Here is a 23,166-nt window from a genome sequence, read left to right as displayed (position 1 = left end):
AGAACAAAATCTTCCAGGTGCAGTCTGTTACGGCGAAAAGAAGAAAACCATTGAAGAGAGACCTGGAAAAAACAATTATGGTGCTTCTATCTCTAAGGTGGGTGGCGTCCACAAATGATCCCTCCAAACTTCAAACCCCTAACCTAACCTTGTGAGACCTAAAACACACTCCCATACCATGTACCTAATATTTGGACAATGTTCATTGTACCATTCACAATTGAGTCACTATTAACAAACAAATTCTAATCTGCATTATCTATAGTTACGACCGTACACAAGTACAAACATATATATTATAATAGGAATAGCATTTGAATGGATAACCAAAATCATACATATCATTCAACCCTAAAATATGAATAGTTTTACCTTTTATTATTTTAATTTTAATAGCACTTTATGGAATTTGAAAGTGTTTGAGACGCTAAAAGTTGTGGAAAATTATTTTAAATCATAAAACTTCTTAAAATATTTATCAATATAGCAAAATAACATCCAATCAAACTAAGATAGACCGAGATAAACTAGTATTTGTGTCTATCATAACACAAATAGTACAAATATTTGATATTTTCTTATATTTTATAAATATTATGATTGATTTTACTGTTTTTTTTAAATAGTTTGTATATTATTTTTAATAAAATAAATCATCTTATTTCATTAATATTTTGTCTTTATCATAATGAGAAATATGAGGATTTTGCTTAAAGAAAACTATTCATCTGATTCTTGTCTTACAATTATTTCGTATTTATAGTTGATGACATTTTTTGAAAAGAACAAAAACAATAATAAAAGCACATCACAACTTTTCTGAAATAGGTAAGTCATACTTGATATATATATATATATAATATATTTATGATCAAATGAAGTTGAAATAATGTAGTATGGGGGCTGCTAGAAAACTCAAACAAATGAGCTTTCAGTTTGAGTTTTCAACAAAATTAATCTTAAATCTGTTTTTTTCTTCACAGCAAAAATCTTTTGAGAAATATAATTTTATTTAGACAATTTCAAACTAAACTTTAAATAGAATCAAGTAAAAAAAAGATATGAATCGCTAATACATGATCTATCTGAATTTATTAACTTGTAATTTGTTGTGCACGAAAAAAAATGAAGGTTTCCTCTCCTTAAGCAGTCCTATGTTAAGATTTTAAAGAGTTTGACTTGAGACACATCCAAGTTTAAGGATATAAATTATATCTGCTATACATTTTATTAAATAAAATAACATAAAAAAGATAATATGCACAAGAAGCACAATATTTTCTTCAATTAATGACATATTATAGTGATGTTACACCACACTTGAGACACATCTATGTTATCCTGTCATATCTAACCTCCCTTCCTAACACAAACAACAATGGCAGTAGAGAAGAATAAATAACTGATCTTATGGTGGATGTACCATTTGAATCTTCCAGAAATTTGTCTACTCTTTAGATTCATCCTCCAACTGTTTGGACTACAAACAAATAAAAAAGAACGAGATGGAATTTGTCAGTAAATATTTGATGAGCTGTTATCCTAATAAGATTGTTCAACATACATGAGTTTTGTCTAATAAGAACTCTACCTTGACGTAACGAAGAATGTCGGGTGAGGAATGTATTTGGCCAGTGCGGAAATAAGAATGAGCATATTCTTCTATTTTCTCCATCCTATAAAGTCGATGGTCATCAAATTTTAATGGTCATTTTTTATTTTCAAATGCAAAAATAGTTGGATGTTGATGGGAATGTTAGATATTGCAATTCAAGAATGCTTACACAGCGACATGATGGAGTGGAGGAGAACCAATCCAATTTTGTTTTGTATTTTATAAAATCAACTTTGTTAAGATAAAAATGAAAGAACATATGAGCATGCAGAAAAACCAAAGGAGTTCAATTAAAAGAAGGGCCTCCAACTATACAAAACACACCCTACAGAATAGTTACAAAAAAATCAAAGTCCCGAGAGAAACATGAAATCTAACAAGGAACCAAACAACACCGTGGAGAAGGGAGAATACCTGTAAACATAGTTCACCATTATACCTCCACTTTGAAGAAGGCCTTTTATGGATCTATCTGCCATCCAGTTAAGTCTCTCAACCATCTGTTCCACATTTAAGAACTGGTCAGAGCAAACAAAAGAAAGGCCCACAATTTGAGAGCATGATCTATTACTTCTGTTGATTTAAAGTATAAATGTAACACACCTACTTAAATTGTAGACAGACACTTAAAAAAGCCATCACACTTTCAATAAGAATAAAACGTCCAAATGGGGACATCTAAGCTTTTGTTATTTTGTAGGAAAAAAGGAAAGAAAAGAAAAGAAACTCAAGAGAAGTTTCCTTCTCTACAAATTGAAGGCAAGGTACGTACTGCTCCATTTTGCAAGTGAAAGTTTGCCACAGAATCTAGAGCTTTTCCTCTCTTTTTCTCTTCCACAAGGTACCTAAAATCAACCAAATGGCACAATTTATCAATTGCCTTTCATTCTCTCCTAAACCAAGGCTACATAACCCTTAATCCATCATAACTATAATCTAACCTTGCACACAAGCGCATTAGAGGCTGTTTTAATGCTGATAGCAATTTCGTTGAATTGATCCACTCATGGTTTGACAAGGTCAATAACCTAAACATGACCTCCATGCCATTCATTCCAGTGACAAAATCTCTGCAAGACATTAATGAGAATGTCAGTGTTTAGGTGGAACCATCAGTAACCACTCTTTTAGAAGTTAGAAATGAAATAAATGATGTATGGATTCTTTTACTGCGATGATTCAATGATCACTCTTTCCTCCTCCGGTTCAAGAATGTTCTCCCAGAAAGTGGAAGCAGATTCATCCCCGGATGTACTTGACGCAACCTCTGTTTCAGCCCGATTTGATTGAGATGATAACTTTGATAGGAGCCACTGCATGAAACCTGGGATTGGACTTAGAGTTGCAAATGTCTGCAGAGGATATACCTCCAAATTAGTGATTGCTCCAAGCAAACAACCAAGTAATCGTGTGATTTAATGGGAAATGGAACTCTAAAACAAATTTTATCAAATCTTCAATCAACAAAACAGATGAAGAGGATGTTTTAGTTGCTCAAATAAACCGTATTTCTATCAACCTGAAGAAACTTATAGATGCACCCGCATAGGAACTAAATTTTACAATTTATCCTATCCTCTAATCACATTTAACTTTTCTAGCCCAAAATATCCTTTAGTTCAACTATTCTATGCCCTCTTCTCCTTTTGTCCTGTCCTCCACCTTTCTCTCTCTCCTTCCCTCTATCCCCCTTCATAAGAGGATGGAGCTCCTTATGAAGAGCAAAGTTTTTCTCTAACATGAATAGAAGCCTCCTCCGTAGATACATCCTACCACATATAGAAACCACCATCCAAACTAACTTCAAATGTTACAAATTCAAAGCAGAGCATCGATCATCAAAGAAATAACAAAATTACAAAGTTCAGGCTGCTTTCTGTAAAATTATTCACATGAGGTCTAGCAGAAGTTTTTACTTCAAAATTTGCCATGGTGTGAACAAACAATCTGCTTACATACGTTGATATATGGCATGTCTCTCTTCACAAGTGTTATTACTCGTTTAATGAGGAACTTCCCAAGATTAATGCCTGATAAGCCGGGCTGCATAAATTCAATGGTTTAAGATCAGAATGCAATGCAATATCTTGTTATCAACATGAAGACCAAACCAACCATTTTTGAAGAGCACAAAGGAAACATATACAGCCAATAACAATATCTAACGTTGCCATTAATTATAACAAACGAATAGCAAACGAAAGAACATAAGCTTCTCTTTAGGCAACCATATTCATCAAGTTTAAATTTCTAGATTGTGTTTTTACATAACAAACACAAGTTATATAATTAAGAAAATGAAGAAAACTGGAAAGAAGAAGATTTTTTAAGGAACTGAAAAGGAAAATATTTTCAAAACAAATATGAAATATGAAATGTTCATTAAAAATGGGAAGTGCAACTGATGTCCTACCAAATCTTACACTGGAAACGGGAAATGTTTTTCAGACTGCATTATGTTTGTAACTTTCTGATAATATATTTAACATCTTTCCACACAATTTGAAGTCTCTTATTTTTGTAATAAATAAGATTACAACTTATACATACCTTTGTAGAGGATATAGAGTAAAACAATGCACAGGTTGCTTCACTTTCAGGTATTGGAGGATCATCCCACAAAACTTCCTACCGAACAATGATAAAGTGAGTTATATTAATAACAAAATGAATAAATAATAGGTTACAGATGCAGGAAATAACCTGAACTGTCTGAGCTACATTCTTCAAAAGTGCAACTTCAATAAAAATAAGAGGTTCACCTGGAGAAAACTTGAGATTGTAATGCTGGATATGAAATGACCATTGTACTATAATTCCATTATGGTTCTGTACCTAAATCCGTAATTGCTGCTTAATATAGACTAGTTACATGTCCACAACTACAATAGAGGATGAATTTAAGGATTTACACAAACATCAAACATTGATCTTAAATCTTTCATTATTTTAATAATCATGTAGTCTCCATGTAGACAACCAATAGAAAATTTTCCAAGTAAATACATTACAAATAGTGTACTAAGATTTCCAAACTGGGAAGTCTTCAAGTTTTTCAAAGGGAGAATTAGATAATTCTTGTATCTAAACAATAATAGTCAGACAACTGCACAGGGGGGGGGGGGGGGGGGGGGGGGGGAGAGGAGTAAACCTGGTATTGCAGGGTGTAGGTACCCAAAACAACGTCGACCAACTCCCAGCCTTCTTTTAAGATCAATAAGATTGCTGATTGGATGCACAGCCTGTGAAAAGTTTTGAACAAATAAGCAAAAGTTATAACAAAAGGTATAAGAGTGACTAAGGAAGAAAGTACCTCATAAGCTACAATTTTCTCAAGTAAAGAAGCAGGGTCATCCCAAGTTATCTGGTGGAGCTCCAAGACAGCAGGACTGAGCCACATACTAAGTTTCTCCTTTAAGTAGGTATCCAATGCCCTCAAAGACGCAGTGTTTTCCTCTCTGATAAAACAAAGTCATAAAATCATCTCTTCTGAAAGATGTGTTTCCAGTTCTCAAGGATCTACTACTACTAGTTCAATATTTGTTTGTATTTAACAATGTTTTTTTTTTCAGGAGAACTGAACCACATCCATTTTTTCCTAAGAGTAGCTATCCAATGCTCTCAAAGACAATGTTCTCTCTGTTAATACAAAGTCACGATAGCACCTCTTCTCTAAAATGTCATACATCTTCTAAATTATTTAAAAATATTTTGTTATAACACTCACATTTTTCAACACTACAAATGGATCCCAATTAAAATTAGATGAGCCCATCAAGAAAAAATGAACTAACATAAATCATAATCTTACGCGAGAATAGAAAGAATATCAGCTCGTAATATCGACAAAAAACCCAGCCCACCAGGATGTGTGTTAAGCCGTTCAAAAAGAACTTCATATGTTGGTTTTAGAGCATGCCTCAAATTGCGCTCAAGAGAGTAGAAAGCAGAAAATGGGATGTCATCTTGTTGACCGGCAGGTTGTGCATTATCACCTGAAGCCATGAACTACTGGTCCAAATCAATCTACAGTTCTACATCTACCATCATACATAATACATTGCATTTAAAAGAAACAAAACGAAACTAATCTTACCACTAGGTAGTTCAATACCAAGATATTGTTTCATCAGATCACGAACTTGTGTTCTATTAAAGTCATACTCTTTGGCAAGCAGGAGAAGCAATTTACGGCGGTTCTCAAGAGAGAGACTGAAATAGCCCTAAGTAATTAAAACGGAACAGAAACTTTTACAAAAACACAATTAACAATCACATCCAAAATTAAATCATGACTTTAACCCATTTGAATACAATAAGAAATGGGTAGAAATTAAAACACAGTAGTTAGATTCATAGACTTGCCTTTGAAAAATCATTAAGCATGGCATCTAGACCTTCCATTTTCTTCATAGAAATAGCGGAATGCATCCATCCACGAACAAGATCAAAATCTCTAACAACATTGATCATAAATGAAATAAAGTAAAGCACAGTCTGGAATGGATAATAAAATTCAAGTACATAAAATTTCAGATACCCTTCTGCTTTGCCTGAGAAACTGAGCCGCTTTCCAGTTTCGTCCAGGCTATGCTCCATTACACGTCCAGTTGATTCCTGGGTATTGGATTGAATGGGGTTCTGTATCAAAAATCAATAAAATTGTTAACAACGATAAATAGATGAAAATGAGTGGAATTAAAAAAAGAAGAAGAAGAAAAGGAACGTTGAAAGACGAACATACAGAAAGAGGAGAGAGAGAGAAGTTGGAGAGATCGTTGTTAGGTCTCATCTTGGTTCGCATCAAAATTGCCAATCCTTTCTTGTTCATAGTGTTTAAAAGATTGAATGGAAACTTCAAGGGATGAAGATCGTAATCCTTGTTTGGTTATGGGTTCGTTGGGACTTCATTTTCAACAATTGGTAGTAGACTTGAATTCTTCACTTGGGAAGTAGCTAAAGCCATGTTTTGCCTTTCAGGAAACAGTCGATTCGAAATCGAACCCGTGGGAATTTATTCGTTCCTTCCTCTTCCTCTCCCTATGGCTAAGGAGAAATTCCTTGAAACAAATGTAGAGCAGACCCGGAGAACTTTTTCCAAATCGTATGCAATTTATTGATGAAATAAATATATGAATTATATAACTCAGTATATTTGTATATGAACGATATATTATTAAAGTAAGTCAATGTAACGACCCAACTTTTTATTGTGAGCTCAGATCATTACCATCAAAATAAATAAAGATTTTTTAAATTAAACTTAAAGAAAAATACTAATTTTTGATAAAAAGTAACACTTTAAATATTTATTTATAAGTAAATTATGTAAAGAAAATAATAATTAAAAGTATTAGTTCGGGCCCTATTTGAAAGAAAAGAAAATATCTAAAAGTAAACATAAGTTCTGAAATAAGTTTCTGAAAATTTAAATACCGAAAACATAAATAAAATGCTAAAGAAAAGTTAAACGATTCCCTATGGCGAACTACAGTCACTTCTTGTCATTCGCCAACTTGCCTCTACCTATACGTGTAAAATTAAACATAGAAAATGGTGAGTATAAATTTATACTCAGACCGTCGTTAGATGTCTGTTAAATTTTCGTTAGAGTCATGTAAGAAAGAAGGTAATGTCTAACCATTGTGCTTCCGAAGGCACGCTATCTAGTGATCTCTTAGGGACACAACTGGACTCTCGGTGAAGCGTTTATACCCATTCCATGCATGAAAGAAGGTCATTGTGTGGGCAATTCACAATGAAGTGTTTATACTTGTTCCATGCATCACAAGCGTACAACCTACAAACTTGTTCATGCACTATTTAGTTAACTGCATGATACACAACAAATTGAACTTCTACATCGGACAGAAAACAAATATTCAATCCAAATTATCAAATTAAAAAATCTCGATAATGGTGCCAAAACTTGTCGTATGTTAGCCAAATGCATTATTGTGCACCTACATGATTGTAATGATATATGTCCGTTGTGGTGTAAATGTTCATGCGATCTGACTAATTATAGGTTTATCAATTAGGTTCTAAGTATGCGACTAAAGTTAGGCAACAAACACTATGTGATAAAAGGTGCACTATGCATAATTCTATCATGTTGCTTAAACTAGGATTTGTCTATTGTGTACATGTTTTCTTCTCTTACTCAAGTGTGTAAGCGAAAAGAGAGATTTTATGATAATTAAATTATAACGCTGAGATTTTGTCCTAGGTGGTGCATATACATTATCCAATTATATTCACGGTATCTTTTTTTTACCTAAAATAGAACTACTATGTGCGTTAAGGTGGGATTGAAATGATTGATAGGGTGGTGAGTTAGTGTTGGGGCTATATTTGTAGTGATTTTTTTAGTATATAACTCTTCATCAATACATTATTCAACCCATCAATATATATATTAACAACATTCATTTTTTTTTTAGAGAATAATAGTCTAGACATCATAACAAACCCAACACAATGAGAATTGCTTAAAATAAAGCTAAAACGAGTAAAAATGGGCAAAAACAATATCAATCACATTTTTATAATTTTGTTGAAGAGGTGTGTCGCCCCTAGCAGTATTGTGTCACTTGACTTGGAGCCTAAGTCAAGTGACACAAAGCTCGTGTGGAAAATGGTCAAGCGCAACGGAGCTCTCTTCAAGCAACTTCAATGATGAGCATTTATGCCGATGTCATCTAGTTTTTGCGTCGTCATTACCTCTTGCGACGCGTCATTTATGACGCCCATGCCGACGTCCGTCTCTGCGTCGGTGAAGGCTTTGCTAATGCACATTAGCTTTTTGGTGACGTATAGCTGTGTCTGCAAAGCTTCGATTTCTTGTAGTGATTGCACATTTGATTGGTTATATCTAATGAACACAAAAATATTTCTACAGTAAGAAGAGTGCAACTGATAGTCTTTAGTGGAATGGCTGATAGTTAATGAATATAGATTAATTTAATTAAAGAGTTTAATCTCATATCATTGGAGTTTCAATTTGTAGATCCATAATGTTCCTTGTTAGATCAATAAAAATAAATGAGAATCAAATTTATTTTGGTTTAATTTGAATTTTTCAAATTAATTAAAGGGAATAAATTGTATATGATACAATTAATATAATAACGATAGAGTTATTTGATAGCTTCCTCCTCCATCTCTCTTTTAAAATATAATTCTTACAAATGTTCTATATAACATATGAACCACCACACAAATAGAACAAAATAAAACTATCAAACAAATCCATATTCAGTCAAAACTTACATTTTACTAATAACAAAAATTTAAAACTTAACGTTATCTCAATTCAGTCAAAACTTACATTTTATTAATAACAAGCATTTAGTACGTACTACAATGTAAAGAAACAACTCTTAACCAAAAGTTACATTAAGCAAACTCTTAAATGCCTAGTAGCTTTCACATCCCTTAGTAAAACCTTCCACTTCCTTCTTTACTTGGCCTAAATGCCTAATCCTGGAAGATTAATTTTCAAAACGTCAGTCGAATGACTTAGTGAGGTTTTATGAAAACTTTTCACAATACATTTTCATAATCATTTCGCAAAAATAATATCAAATTATTTTAAACATACCAACAAATCATTTCATTTCACATAAACCTTTCTTTATGCTTAACAAATAATTTCCTTTCGCCAAGGATCCCGAATCATTCTCTACACATGGATTCATTACCTCACATTTAGACTAATGTATCAACAACATCTGAGAACATACAGATTCGTCCTTACTGCTCAGGTCGGTAAGCTTTATACGCTCATTTCAACACATAATCCAGCTTCTTATCAACATGTAGCCCCTATACCCCATGGTGGGCTTGACTTTTTATGTGCGCATAAAAGTTAACATCATCTCAAATAAATAACTAATGATTTGAAAAACATTTTATAGTATTGAAATCATAATCATCAAATCAAGCTTTAACATTATAAATCATGCTTGAAAACATAACTTTTCATAGAAATCTGTTTGAAACATTCTCATTTGAATTCTTCTTTGAAATCAGTAAAAAGAAATCATAATAAAGTTTTTAACATAAATTCATTTGAGAGAAAACGCTCACAAAACTTTACTATAGAAGTCCTTCTTCTTCTCGCAAGCCTCTTCTCACGTAGCTAAACCAGCAACATTTCAACAAAGCTCTCATCATCCCCTCCTTAGTTACCCAAATCCTCTTATTTATAGAGTCCTTAAACTAACTTAGTCATGCATAAACTCTTCTCACTTAGCCAGCTCCGACTTAAACCTTTACACGTGTAAGTTTAATATTCAACTTAACCATTCTTAAATCCTTAATCTTATATATTAACTCCTATCAAATCAGATTTGACATTTTCTTCGCTAGGCCTTGCTTCTCGCCTAACCCAAACCGCAAATAACTTCAACCACTTAACATTTCTCGCGAATAACTTTATAACTTGGTTATATTTTTACTATAAGAAACCTTCCACGCGAACTAACCAACTTTTACTCGCATAGAACTTTTATCGCAAACTTAAACTCCAAGTCTTCCTCGCAGATTTCTTCTCCACGAAACACTTGGTTCTTCTTGTGAAGACCACCCAAAATGCCTTGTCTAACACTTTGTCAAAACTTTCACTTCTTAACTTATGCAAAGACTTTTTCTCTTCTTATCGCACAACTTCTTTTGCGAACTACCCACTTAATCGCAAAAACGTATACTTAACCATAAAATATTTTATCGTTTAATCCCTTCCACGGATTTATTCAAACGCCAACTTCTTAATACTTTAGCCAAATTTTACTTTTTTACTCAAATTAGAAATGAGTCTCACATTATCTAAACTCATTATTGCCTTATCTTTCTTTCTTTATGTAGTTCATAATACAAAAAATGCATATAGTCAAGAAGAGATTACTAAGATTTGAACTAAGTGGACAAGTTTTGTTGGACGATTTGTGTAAGGTTTCACTTATACATGTTTTTTTTTTTTCTTGTCTCGGTGGGAGTTAAGTTAGATGTTGACTGTAGTTTGAGGAGGAACTTTTGGTTGTCCATATATTTTAGAAGTGTTTTAGGTCTTTTTGCTTGTATCTTTTGTAGGGGAGGGTGGTTCCTACAAGTAATATAGTGAAGTGTCGAATCTTGACGAGTTTTTAGATGTATGAGCAGTTCCATAGTTGTTGGAAGGACGGGCGGTCTTGTACTAACTACTATTTCTAGATAGAGAATTTTTAAAATATATTTTTAACAATATACGATGATGAACATGTATTTTCTTACATAAACCAAGACAATTAATGTTGGTTTTTAATACATACAATCATTTAGATCCTATACCAACATCGTTTAGATGAAATGAAGAAATCACAAACAAGAATAAGTTGGAACATGAAGAAGAAGAAATAATAATATAAAGAAATTAATAGTATAAAGTGGATAAGAATAAACGGCAAAGAAGAAGAAGAAAAGTGAAGGTAACATAATGATCTTGCAACATTAAAAAAACAACAAAAGACAAGTTTAAAATTTATGAAAAATATAATGGTAACTTTATCGGATTCTAACCTTTTTGTTACATACGTGGTCATAAATATTTTTGGTTTTGCTATATTTATGTAAATTAACGTTGAAAATATGGTTGAAAGAATTTATTATTAGGTTAAATATTTTTTAAAAATAGTTTTTTAAAGTTTAATTGAGTGAACATAAATTTAATCATAGAGCATGAAACCAAAATTTATGAAGAAAGGTTGATGTAAAATTTTAAAATATTGTGTGTAAGATGTTAAGAAGAAAGGTTTCTTTGTTAAGTCTGTCCCATTGGTTCTCATAAAAAGAATACAAATGAGCAAATCCATGCATGAGATTCCATATCAAACTGCAAAGAAATTGAGAAGGACCAACGTCGACTTTGTCTTCTTTTTCATTATTATTTTTCCTTCTTTATTTCTCAGCCTTTGGGAGCCTTAGGATCCACTCCATGGGATTCCATGCGTTGCTCTTACAATAATTCTCAACAAATTCCTTTTCCCCTCTCATTTCGACCTATTTCTATATTACATTATTATTTTGTTTCAATTGAATAAACCAACTTTCTCTTCTCCATTTTTATTACTTTTTCTTAAAAGGAAAACCTTTACATCAAACGGTTTTTTATTTTACTTTTTGAAAATTCTTATAACAAAAATAGTTAGAATATGAAAAATATAATAAATAAACTTGGGAGGAATTGAAAGCCCTAATGCGAAAAAGGTACATTCCTAAGCATTACATTCGAGAACTCAAGCAAAAACTTTACTCTTTACAACATGGATCAAAAAGTGTGGATGACTATTATAAGGAAATGCAAACCTTTATGAATAGAATCAATATTAATGGAGATGAATAGGATACAATGGCAAGATTCCTTGGAGGAACGAACCAAGAATTGGCCAACCAAGTGGATAGACAAACTTACTTTGATATAAAAGAGTTGTAACATCTTGCTATCAAAATTGAAGGGCAATATTAGTTTAGTTGTCAAACCGAGATCTAAAATGGGACTAGAATTCACTTTGTTATCTTAAAGAAACTCTCACACTCTTTCACTTTTTAGGGTAAGAATTCATTCTTTTATGTCTGACTTATGTGCTAAACTATATTTTCTTTAAGTGTTGAATAGCTTCATACAAGTAGACGCTCCAAACTCGCACACTAACTAATTACGAAAATTATCAAATTTCAATTTAGGAAAGGGTAGGGTAGCAATGTTTGGTTGAAGCGCAACAACACTTGGTTGTAGGAACACACTTGAGTTGTTAATCGCGCGTAGGGATGCGTTTTGTACGAGACATCAATGCTCCATGGTTTTCTACAAAATTGGAGATTTGAGATTGACAACGCTGAGACTTGCACAATTGACACTAGAACAAAACTAGTCTTTAATGTCAGTTTAAAAACTGACATTATTTAGATACAACATCAAATCTAAACTGACATCTAAGATCGTGTTATTAAAGATCTTCAATGTCAATTTTCTTTAAAGCTAAAGCCGAGATTATAGATGACCAAAGTTTCAATGCCAATTATATTCTATGTAGATTGAAAATTGACATTGTACACCATCTTCATGTGTTGGTTTTTTACCGAATGTTTTTCAATAACTTTGCCATATTTTTGGAATAATGTCTATAATTGTTTTTACATGCATGTTATTAAACAATTGTTTTTACATGCAATGCTACTTCTCATTCTTGCTTTATTAAAAAATTAATGCACAGTGGCCAACTACCATAATTAATGTTTCTATGCAATATGATATTTCTATACACCACAACTCAATTTTTCTACAAACGTATAACAATTAACCAATTCACTCTATCAAAAGTAATATAGCTTTGTCACTCACCACAAACTACATTAAATTTACAAAGATAAACAAGATGGTTATTTACAATAAAAACATGATTCTAAAACTTTAAAATACTTATGTAAACCTCCAAATAAAATCTAAGATACTTATGAAGACTAATGTTTAATGATTTGATGTGATGAAGTTCAGAAACATTTCCACATCTTGAAGCAGCTGCGAATAGCAATCCTACAACCACTTCTTTCAATTTCTCATGGCACTCAGTAATTATTTGAACAACGACAACTTAAATCATATCATGAAGGAGGTTAGTGGGGAGATTCAATAGAAAGAAAAGAAAAAAACCTTTGTTGCTCGTGGAGAGTGGTTCTTTCAAGCATGAGATTAAGATACATATAAATGGGAGATGAAAAAATGGGCAAAATGCATGAGATATTTAACATGATGTTTCCTACTAAAACATTTTAAAATTTCTCCTTCACTCCTTTAAGAAAATTTCTAAACTTATGAACACAAACAATTTAAACAAAATTGAGCTATAGTAGCCATGAAAAATTTAACAATTTAACAACCCAAAGCATGGAAATAAGAATTTGACACCAAAACCAAAGATAAAACTAAACACTCCAAAGCCATGCATGAACTTATCAAGAATAGAACTATATTTGTAAAGCCACATTGTCGTTCCAATATCAAAATTAAAAACAACTTATTATCACCAAAATTTAACTTTCAATTCATTCATTAAAGTCTTCCATAGCACAATAATAATTATGAATCCAAAAACAACATGACCCACCAAACCATAACAAAACTCACTAAGAAAGACATTAACACAACAACAACCCTCTTTTTGAACAAACCCAGAACTACCAAACAACTAATATTATCAAAAGAAACCATGAAAAATTTAAAAACCCAATCATAAAAATGGGAACTTGATGTATAAGCCAAAGACAAAACTAAAAACACCAAGACAGGAACTTACAAAGAACAAAACTTTCTATAAACTACATGTTCCAATTTAAAATTAAAGTAAACTTATGAGGCAACAAATAGAACATGAAAATCGAGATAATATATAACATTAAAATAAATACAAATTAATAAATTAATAAAAACAAAATTTCAAAAGACTCCACTTTTTCCCGTATATTTGAAAATTAAATTTATCCCATATGAGGCTTAAAAACTCCACAAAATGTCACTATTTGTAGGCAATTTAGCAAGCATGAAGTAGATTATATGGCTACTAAGGATTCGTATCTTCAAGACATTTGGCAAAATGGAGGAACGTTTAGGAAGTGACACATGACAATGGATGCTCTTCAAGACATGACATTTTAGGTGGGATGAGGTGGGCAACATATGGACCATAATGGACATCTATTTAACAATATATTTATAATATTCTTTCCCTTAGATGTCCATTACGTATATGAAATATGTCTCGTTAAAATCGTATTAAACCCAATAGGAAAAAATATTAACGAAGGAAAAATAGTATATATTTTATATAATTTATTAACTTACAAAAATACAATTTACTCCTCGTGGAAACATCACTTGAGATCTATGAGTCACCATAATTCAATGTTTTGTACCAAATTTTCAAAGATTGTGGTAGATAACGATTTTGTAAACAAGTCAATCGAATTATCCTTTGAACAAATTTGTTGTACTGTGAAGTTATTTTCTTCAAGATCATGAATTTAAAAAAGGTTCGGTGAAATATGTTTTGTTCTATCTTCTTTAATATAACCTCTTTTGATTTGAGCTATATTTTTTTCATATAGTATTGTTAGAAGAATTTTACTAGAAGACAAATCACGTATTGCTCTAAAAATGTGTTGAGTCATTGATCTTAACCATACACATTGTAACGTTTCAAAAATTAGGATAATTTTGAATTTAATTATATCTTAACTTTTGTTTATTTATGTTGAATTATTGAGTGAGAATTATTTGATTATGTGGGAATGAGATTATTGGTAAAAATATAATTATTGTGAAAAGATATATGTTTTTGGAAAAAGATAAAAAAAAGTTGATTGATGGGAGTTAACGAGGAAGAACGAGAAGTTGGATTTTAATTATTTGAAAAAAGAAAAGGAAAGGAAATAAAAATAATAAAAATCATTATAACTATTTAACCCTAGCCACCGCATGAACAAGGTCACCTTCTATCGTTCGCCTTTTTTCGCTTCCAGTTTGCAACTGAGCTGCTTCCTTTGCCGTGCCTAGCCGAATGCGTCCAACCCGTCTCTGTTTGACGAAAACCTCACACCAAGTCGCATCTTCTTCCACTCCTGTGTCAAATGACGAAGCTTTCACCTCCTCGCACCAACATGTCTCAACCAGGGATTAGCTCATTTGCATATATGCTTGCATGTTTTAGTAAATCTTGGGGTATTAGAAATTTTGGTCTATTTTAAATATATATATATATATATATATTAAGCCTTTCATTTATACTTAACTCTTGCATGTTTGGATAGCCCTTAAGCGAGCACGGGTTTTGTGAAATTTTTTTGATTTGTGAATATATATTATTTGTGGATTTCTATCATTGAATGAAAGCATGATTGAAATGATTGTTTGATTGTATGAAGAAGAAAGAAATGCATGAATGTTCTTTCTTGTTTGTTATGTGCTTTACTGTGATAGTCTATGATTAACTTATCCTAGCTTGCTTGCATGACTTCAAGTCGGAAAATGAGCATTTATAATTTGAAGCCATTTTAAAAAAAGAAAATCTCATTATCAAATGCATTAATGAATTATTAACTAAGTCACAGTGAATCTATGATCTTTAATTTATAAAAGACTACTTATGCTTAAATTCATTTGATGTCATCCCAAAAGATGAGTCGTCCTATCGAGTCTACTAGATGAATCCCTAAAATAGGAAAAAACCTGACTCCTAAAATAGAACATCCATTCATAAGAAAGTGTGAGACATGTGTCTTGAATAGAAGGGATTTTGAAGAAGGCATTTTGTGAATAAGCCTTTTAAAGGATAGATCGTTAAGTCTGGGCAACACAAAAGCGCTGAAGCTCAACAACATAAATATAGGTGTTTTTTTGTGTTCTAACACGAGAAGAGTAGGTGTTCAGAGTTAGAAAAATTGAAGGAAATTCTTAATCTTGATTAGACAGTTGATGATGTGTCGAGATTAAGTTGAGCATTGCATTTTTCTTCAATCACTTTTTGAATTCTTATTTTGTGGAGCTTTCACTCTTTATGATAATTGTTTCGTGTGGTTCTTTTGAAATTTGGATTATCAGAACGACTATCACAAAAATAATAATTTTTTCTTCTTCTTACTATTGTAATACACATATCTTACATCCCATTTGCTTGCTAGAAAGTTGAGAAGATCATAAGCTAAAAGTTTACTTAATTAAGAGTCTTAGGCTAAAAGCAAAGAAATCTCTAGACATAAGTGATAATCTTAGGCCTTGTTCGACCGATAGAAAGTACATACAAGACAGAGAGTTAATCTCGGTACCTCTCAGGGTTGTGGTAGATTGAGATTGAAAGACAGAAAAGGCATAAAGCAAATCTTGGGCCATCTCAAGCTTGAATTCGATTTAGATTGAAAATAAAGAAGAAAATTTTCAAAGCTCTCGGGCCATTACGGGCTTGTGATTGATCGTTACTGGAAGTAAGAAAGGGAATATTAGGGTTCTCGATTGATCTTGAGACAATCTCGACCATGATCACTTAAAAGAACGTGACAAACAGATTTCCAAAAATTTCTATTTTGTGAAGTTAGCGTTTTTCAAGTGCAATGGGTGTTTTTAAAGACAAAAAACTCTCATTCCTCTCCTTTCTCACCATTTCACTTCAAGAGCCAAGTAGAGAAAAGTTGAGATTTCTTGAAAGTGTTGGAGTCACAGGAGAAGGTTGTTGTTCGATCAACTTCAGTTTTGAGTTTCCTGTTAAGAAGCTACTCAAAAAGTTGTAGTGTTTAGCGAGATTGAGCTAAGGAAGAAGAGTTAGAGCTTGAGGTTTAGATCCAAGTAATTAAAACCTCATCTTCTTTGTTTAAGAAGCTCTAGAGCAAGTTTGCTAGATTTGGATGTTGAGTTGAACTCTAAATCTATATAGGAGCTAGATTCGTCTCGTAGATACAAAGATTTCAAGGTATAGGAAAAAAGAAAGAAAGAGAAAGTTAAAAGATAAATTTGAAAAAGAATGTTGCTTTGCTAAAGTTTATGTATTTTATTTTGCTCAAGGTTTTCATTGTCATGCTTTGTTTTTAAAAGTTGTCACTCACGGGCTTTATAGCTCATCCTTTCAATGTTTAATTTCCTTACAAGTAGAGATCGTGGTTCCGACCCCTGATAAAGCATCTACCTCCTCTATTAGAAGTTGAATAGATTTTGTACAACTCATTCACATACATGCATGATGAAGCTAAGAGAAAACTTATTTGAGATTTTTTGTACTACACTAGTTTAATAGTTTGAATTTGTTGAGTTTTGTAATGGTGTTATTTGGTTGGGACTCTGAATTTCCTTTTGTTTACGTAAGACTATTGAACAGGTTATTCATTGGTTAGTAAACCTGAGGATGCTTTGCAAAGATTTAAATTCATTGTTTTTAAGTATATAGACATTTTCTTCCACATTTTATGTTTAAAGTCATAAGGGTTACAGGTTAAGCAAGGTTGACAGGTATTGTTAGAAGAAGAACGATATCGGTAGGCTTGATGCCACATCTCGAGCCAAGTGAGAATGTGTTGGAGTGTGACAACCACAGTCTCTACGTCCACCACGACCATGACCACAACCCCGTCCACGATTAAAATTCATAAAATTTGCTTCAAGAAATGGTTTTATTCCAGTTGGTCGAGATTCATGGTCTTTCATCAACAACTCACTATTTTGTCCAACAACAAGAAAACGTGAGATGAGTTCAGGATATTTTGTAAAACCTTTCTTTGCTTCTATAAGAGCATATTTGATATATGAAAAGTTGAAAATGTCTTTTCCAATATATCCGTATCAGTAATTTTTTCTTTGCATAACAATTTTGAACCAATTCTAAATAATTCAAAATTGTAATCATTTACTAATGAATTAAAATCTTAGTCTCAAATGCATTCAGTCATAAATGGATTTGGAGAGAAGATGAACTAATTTTAAATAAATTGTACTTTCTTTCAATTTACTCCAAACATATGACGATCTTTTATGGTTAAGTGTTCTGACTTCTAGTCCTCATGAACGTGATGATGAAGGAAAATTACGACTTTCACTTTTTTTTTATTGGTCGTTTCGTTTTCTTCTTTAATTGTATTTTCGAGATTCATGGTGTCAAGATGCCAAGAACTTATGATAAATAATTTTTATCATTAATGTGAAGCGGTAAATTCGAGTTTCACAAGATTTGCCATGGTAATACTATCATAAAATATTATAATTATATTAGGATCAATTTAATTTATACTATATATGCAAATTAACATATAATATAATAATTATAAAAGGAAAGAAAATGACGTACCTTTAAAATCTACCTTTTGTATGGAAATGACGGAGCTTGTGCTGATAAGGTGTTATAAAATTGAGGAACAAAACGCTCACCACGTGTATACATTATGAAAATATTATAATAATAGTAATAATATAATTAAGAAAGGTTAATTTTCATAAATATAACAAAATACAAAAATATTTACGACACAAAAATATTTACGACAAGTATAAAAAATCAAAAAGTCCATGAAATTTGTCATTTTTTTAAATATTTTAGGTTTGCCCTTCCTTTCCACCTTCTTTCTTCTCTTCTTCTATAATTTTTCTTTTCCTTGCCATCTTTCTTCTTCTCTTCTTCTTCTACATTTTTTCTTGGAAAATTTTTTAAAATAGTAGATTTTACAAAATATTGACAATCTATAGCAAATTCTATTACTGATAGTCATTGATATACTATAGTGATAGAAGACTATCAGTAATAGAATCCAAAACTTTGCTATAGCTTGTAAATATTTTAATTTATTTTGCTGTTTTTAAAAATGCCCATTTTTTCTTTTATATTTTTTTAAAATCAGATCTTTGTTTTCAATCAATCATAAATCTTGTATTATTGTTTTTCAATGTGTTATTTGGTTCAAGATCGTGTACCAGATCTTGGTATACAATAGTTTAGATTTGGCTACACGATCGTGTACCAAATATAAAAGATCTTGAAAAAATCTGACATATTGATACATGATTGTTTAGATTTGGGTACACGATCGTTTAGCTAAATCTAAACAATTTGTATCAAATATAAAAGAATCTACAAGATCGTGTATTTATATTTGGTACACGATCTTGAAAAAAAATCGTTGGAATATTTATTTCGTACACGATCGTGAAAAAAATCGTTGAGATTTGGGTACACAATCGTGTAGCTAAATCTAAACGATTGATCGTGTAGTCAAATCTAAACGATCGATCGTGTACCAAATATAATATGCACACGAGTGACCAATTAATTGCATGTTGACTAGGACATTTTATGATATTTTTCATTGTGGATCTTTGAGTTTTTTTCATCTTTGAAACTGTTGTATATAATGTAAATATTTTGTCGGTTTATTATATTTTTATAAAAAAACCCATTAAGAAATTTAAAAATAAAGAAAATGAAAAATCAAATATAGTAATAAAATAAATGAAGAAATAGAAAGGAAGCGGAAAATTATGAATTTCAGACAAATCTTTATTGTATCCTCAAACCCATGAAAGGGAACTTTTTATAGGCAATTTGGTGAGTAGAATATGAGATTACTTGGACACTAAATATATATTGTTCCTTGACATGATGATGAATAAGGACGCGATAAACTTATTTAAACATTAAGTGTCTATAAGAATAAATCACATGCATCTAAACCATTATTATTATTATTTATTTAGAATGAAACTATAAATATAAGTATCTCAATTTGGCATGAACTAATTTGGACAATTTTAAGAGATGTAATTGAGAATTGTAAAAGATAGGATAGGCAATGGAAAATGATGTTAGAAAGTGAAAAGTGAGGGGCGCCACTGGGAATGGGGATGTAAAAAAAAAGTGGATATTAAGAAAGTCGGAGTCGGTGGCCGTCTGTGTCTCCACCAGCCACAAAATTTGAGTTTGGACGTTGGGAAGCAATTTTGGGCCCTCCCATTTCCCCCCCATCTTTTGTCTCAATATAATTGTTGCTTGAATTTACAAAATCAGAAATTCTTATCCATAAATTTTATAAAAGTTTTAAAAGTATTTTTTATCATCCATTTTGAATACAATATGCTACACTTTTGTTTTAAGAATATTAGTAAACTTTCAAATGTTAAAATATATATGTATGTAGGTATGTATTGTTAAATTAAACAAAGGTTTTAAAATACTCTCATTGAGTGAGTTATTAACTCACTAGTATGAAAAGAGAAACATTTTATATCTATCTCATTCTAAAATCAACTGTAAAAGAAAAAGAAAAATAAGTTTAAAATGGTTCTACCTTAGTGTGTGGTGATAAATTTTGTTTGAAATTTTCTCAAGTGAGAAAAAGAAATCAATGTTTAAGCAAATTCCATAGATATCCCTCACTTGTTTTTACTATATATATATTCTCAATTTCTCCTTTTTGTTTTTTCAACACCGACACAAAATTTCTTTTTAAAAAAATAGTATTTTAGTTAGAACAAAACATTTTACAAAATCTCACTTAATTTTAAAATCAAAATCAATTCTCAAACATATCACGGGATAAAATAGACGAATCAAAAATGTATTTGACTATTAACACGTACTTAAAAACCAATATGTACAACTTTCTTGAAGTATTTAAGTCTAAAGTTTCTTAATGCTTCTATTATTCTCTTTATTTTTACTAAGGATTTTTTCAAAAATATAAGAAACAACAAAATATTTACAATGTATAGAACAATTTTTAAAATGGAAAAAGTTCACAAGCCCTAGTGGAAAATACCAAAAATATATGTCTTAGTTAACACACGATTAATTGGTCATACGCACACATGTAATTCTTCTTCTAAATGATCATGATACGCGATGGTGTATCGACTGATACACGATCATGTAGGTAGTATCAACACAGTCGTGTAGTTTCTTTTATCCATGAGAAAAATGTTTTAAATTTAAGTGATTGTGTTGACTATGGTAAGCGGTCATTTAGATCATATCCACACGATCGTGTAGTTTTTTTTAGACAATGAAAAAATGGCTTCAAATTTAAACGATCGTGTTGGTCATGCTAAACGATCATTTAGGTCATGTCCACACGTTCATGTAGTTCTTTTTAAAACGGTGGGAAAAGAGATTCAAATCTAAACGATCGGTTAACTAAATAAACAATTGTTTAGATCATACCAAAGTGACATTTAAACGATCTTGATATTCTGGAAGAGGAACTGGAAGAAAGAAAGAGAAGATGAAGAAAGAAAGAAAAAGAAGATGAATAAAAATAAACGAAATAAAATCTGGAAGAGGAGGTAAAGAAATCTAAAAGAGAAGAATAATAAATCGCAATGAAGAAGAAGAAAGAGAAGTGATGAATCGTCTGCAATATCAAGGTCGAAAAACCTGAAATTAATAAAAATAGTTTATCGATTTCATGAGTTTTTTTATTTTGTTACATGGACCGTAAATATTTTGTTACATGGACCGTAAAAACCTGAAATTAAAAAAATTAGTTTATGCATTTTCTACTACTTGTCCTTAATTATCTTGAATAAAGATGAATAATAACTTGTATTTCTACAAGTTATCACACCCCAAAATTTAAGATAATGCTTGTCCTCAAGCATTTACTCATAATCATAGTGTATTATGCCCTAAGAAGTCAAATGAATTTTCATTACAAAAGCAACTTGAAAACGAAGTTTACATTTTCTACAACATTCAATGTCATCATCCCATACCTTCTTCGTGAATATGCATGGAACCACTTCTCAAACTCAATAGTACTAGGATAATTTCTAATATTTCGTCATATTGACTTCATGCATCTCATGTGATATTCAAATTCATCAGTTAGGCATTAGCACAACAAAAGAAATACTTATCAAGCTGTGAATTTTTAAAATGGAGTTTCAAGTTATTTAACAGATATTTTATGCACACACATTAGTACTCAACATTTTGAAACACTCTTAAAACTCCTTTAAGGATAATGCTAAGATGCCTATCAGAAACAATGACTAAATTATCTCGCTCCACAAACGTACTTCATATCTTTTCAAAAAATCATGCTCATGATGCATCATTTTCAGAATCTACAATAGAAAATGTGAGAGGAAATATTTGATTGTTACCTGATAACTTGTGGAAATACATGATAATGAAACCAAAACACATGATAATGTGTCAAAATGTGTAACTTCTATCACATATTCATAAATATAAGATAATACAATTACCATAAGTCTCCATGCATGTCTTACCTTATTTTTCAATGTTTTATCGCAGGATTGTAAAGAAAAAAAAAAGAAACAATGAATCGCAAAGGAGGGCCTGCAAAAGCTACTGGATAAAAACCTTGTCTGGCGAATAAAATCCCTAGGCGAGGAGCTACTTCATCACCCGATGAAGGTTCACTAGTAGACAAGAATGGTAGTTAGAGTTGATTGACTTGATAAACTGCAATCGACGCTAATAGATTAGAAGAATCTAAGTTTTTTGTTGAAATTAGCCTATAAAAACACTTTATCCCTACCATGTAAACTATCTGGCTTGAATGGACCAAAACCTAGAAAGCTCAATTGGAGCTGATGGAAAGGACTAGCCCTTTTGTCCTCTGTAAAAGCTCATCCTCTTCTTCGATCAATCTTGTAGGTGAGAGCTTAGAGATAAAACTAGAGAAAGATCCACCATCTTCTTTTTCCTAACTTGTAACATATGTCATCTCTTTTTACTTTCCATTTTTGTATTTAATTGTAATGTATGATGTTTATATTGTACAATGGTCTAAGGCTACATTCTTTGATACATTGCATATTTATTCCTTTTCAATCTATCATTTATTTACTGTTCGTTTATCAAAGTGTTATATTTAGTTTGGACTTGTGATAAGTTCTGAATAAGAAGCCTAACTTATAAAGTTTATCGTGTTATTTGAGCTTTTACAAGATCACTTGGCTTGCGTCTATTGACAACTACTCGAGAAAGCAAGTAGTAAGGATATATCTAGTGCGCGCAAGG

The 23,166-nt window shown here is 31.5% G+C and overlaps 1 protein-coding gene across 2 annotated transcripts; it reads right to left on the bottom strand.

Annotated features, from left to right (window-relative positions):
* Positions 1-1,195: 1,195 nt before the first annotated feature.
* Positions 1,196-6,721, bottom strand: LOC101205111 (malonyl-CoA decarboxylase, mitochondrial). 2 transcript variants are annotated; one of them, XM_031880451.1, is made up of 16 exons: positions 6,360-6,721; positions 6,156-6,256; positions 5,981-6,071; positions 5,712-5,838; positions 5,427-5,610; positions 4,929-5,073; positions 4,767-4,857; positions 4,319-4,377; positions 4,166-4,243; positions 3,575-3,658; positions 2,786-2,967; positions 2,557-2,685; positions 2,388-2,460; positions 2,030-2,115; positions 1,592-1,676; positions 1,196-1,480 (listed from the first exon to the last, which is right to left on the bottom strand). In XM_031880451.1, the coding sequence occupies exons 1-16, from the start codon at positions 6,444-6,446 to the stop codon at positions 1,448-1,450; spliced, it is 1,635 nt and encodes a 544-aa protein (XP_031736311.1). In that variant the 5' UTR covers positions 6,447-6,721; the 3' UTR covers positions 1,196-1,447. The 2 variants fall into 2 exon arrangements, with proteins under 2 accessions (XP_031736311.1, XP_031736312.1); XM_031880452.1 differs by having other exon boundaries at positions 5,712-5,827.
* Positions 6,722-23,166: the final 16,445 nt, after the last annotated feature.

This window comes from Cucumis sativus, chromosome 1 (genome assembly GCF_000004075.3).
Source record: "Cucumis sativus cultivar 9930 chromosome 1, Cucumber_9930_V3, whole genome shotgun sequence".
NCBI lineage: Eukaryota > Viridiplantae > Streptophyta > Magnoliopsida > Cucurbitales > Cucurbitaceae > Cucumis > Cucumis sativus.
The sequence above is the reverse complement of the archived record's forward strand: the minus strand, read 5'-3'. Positions and strand labels throughout refer to the sequence as shown.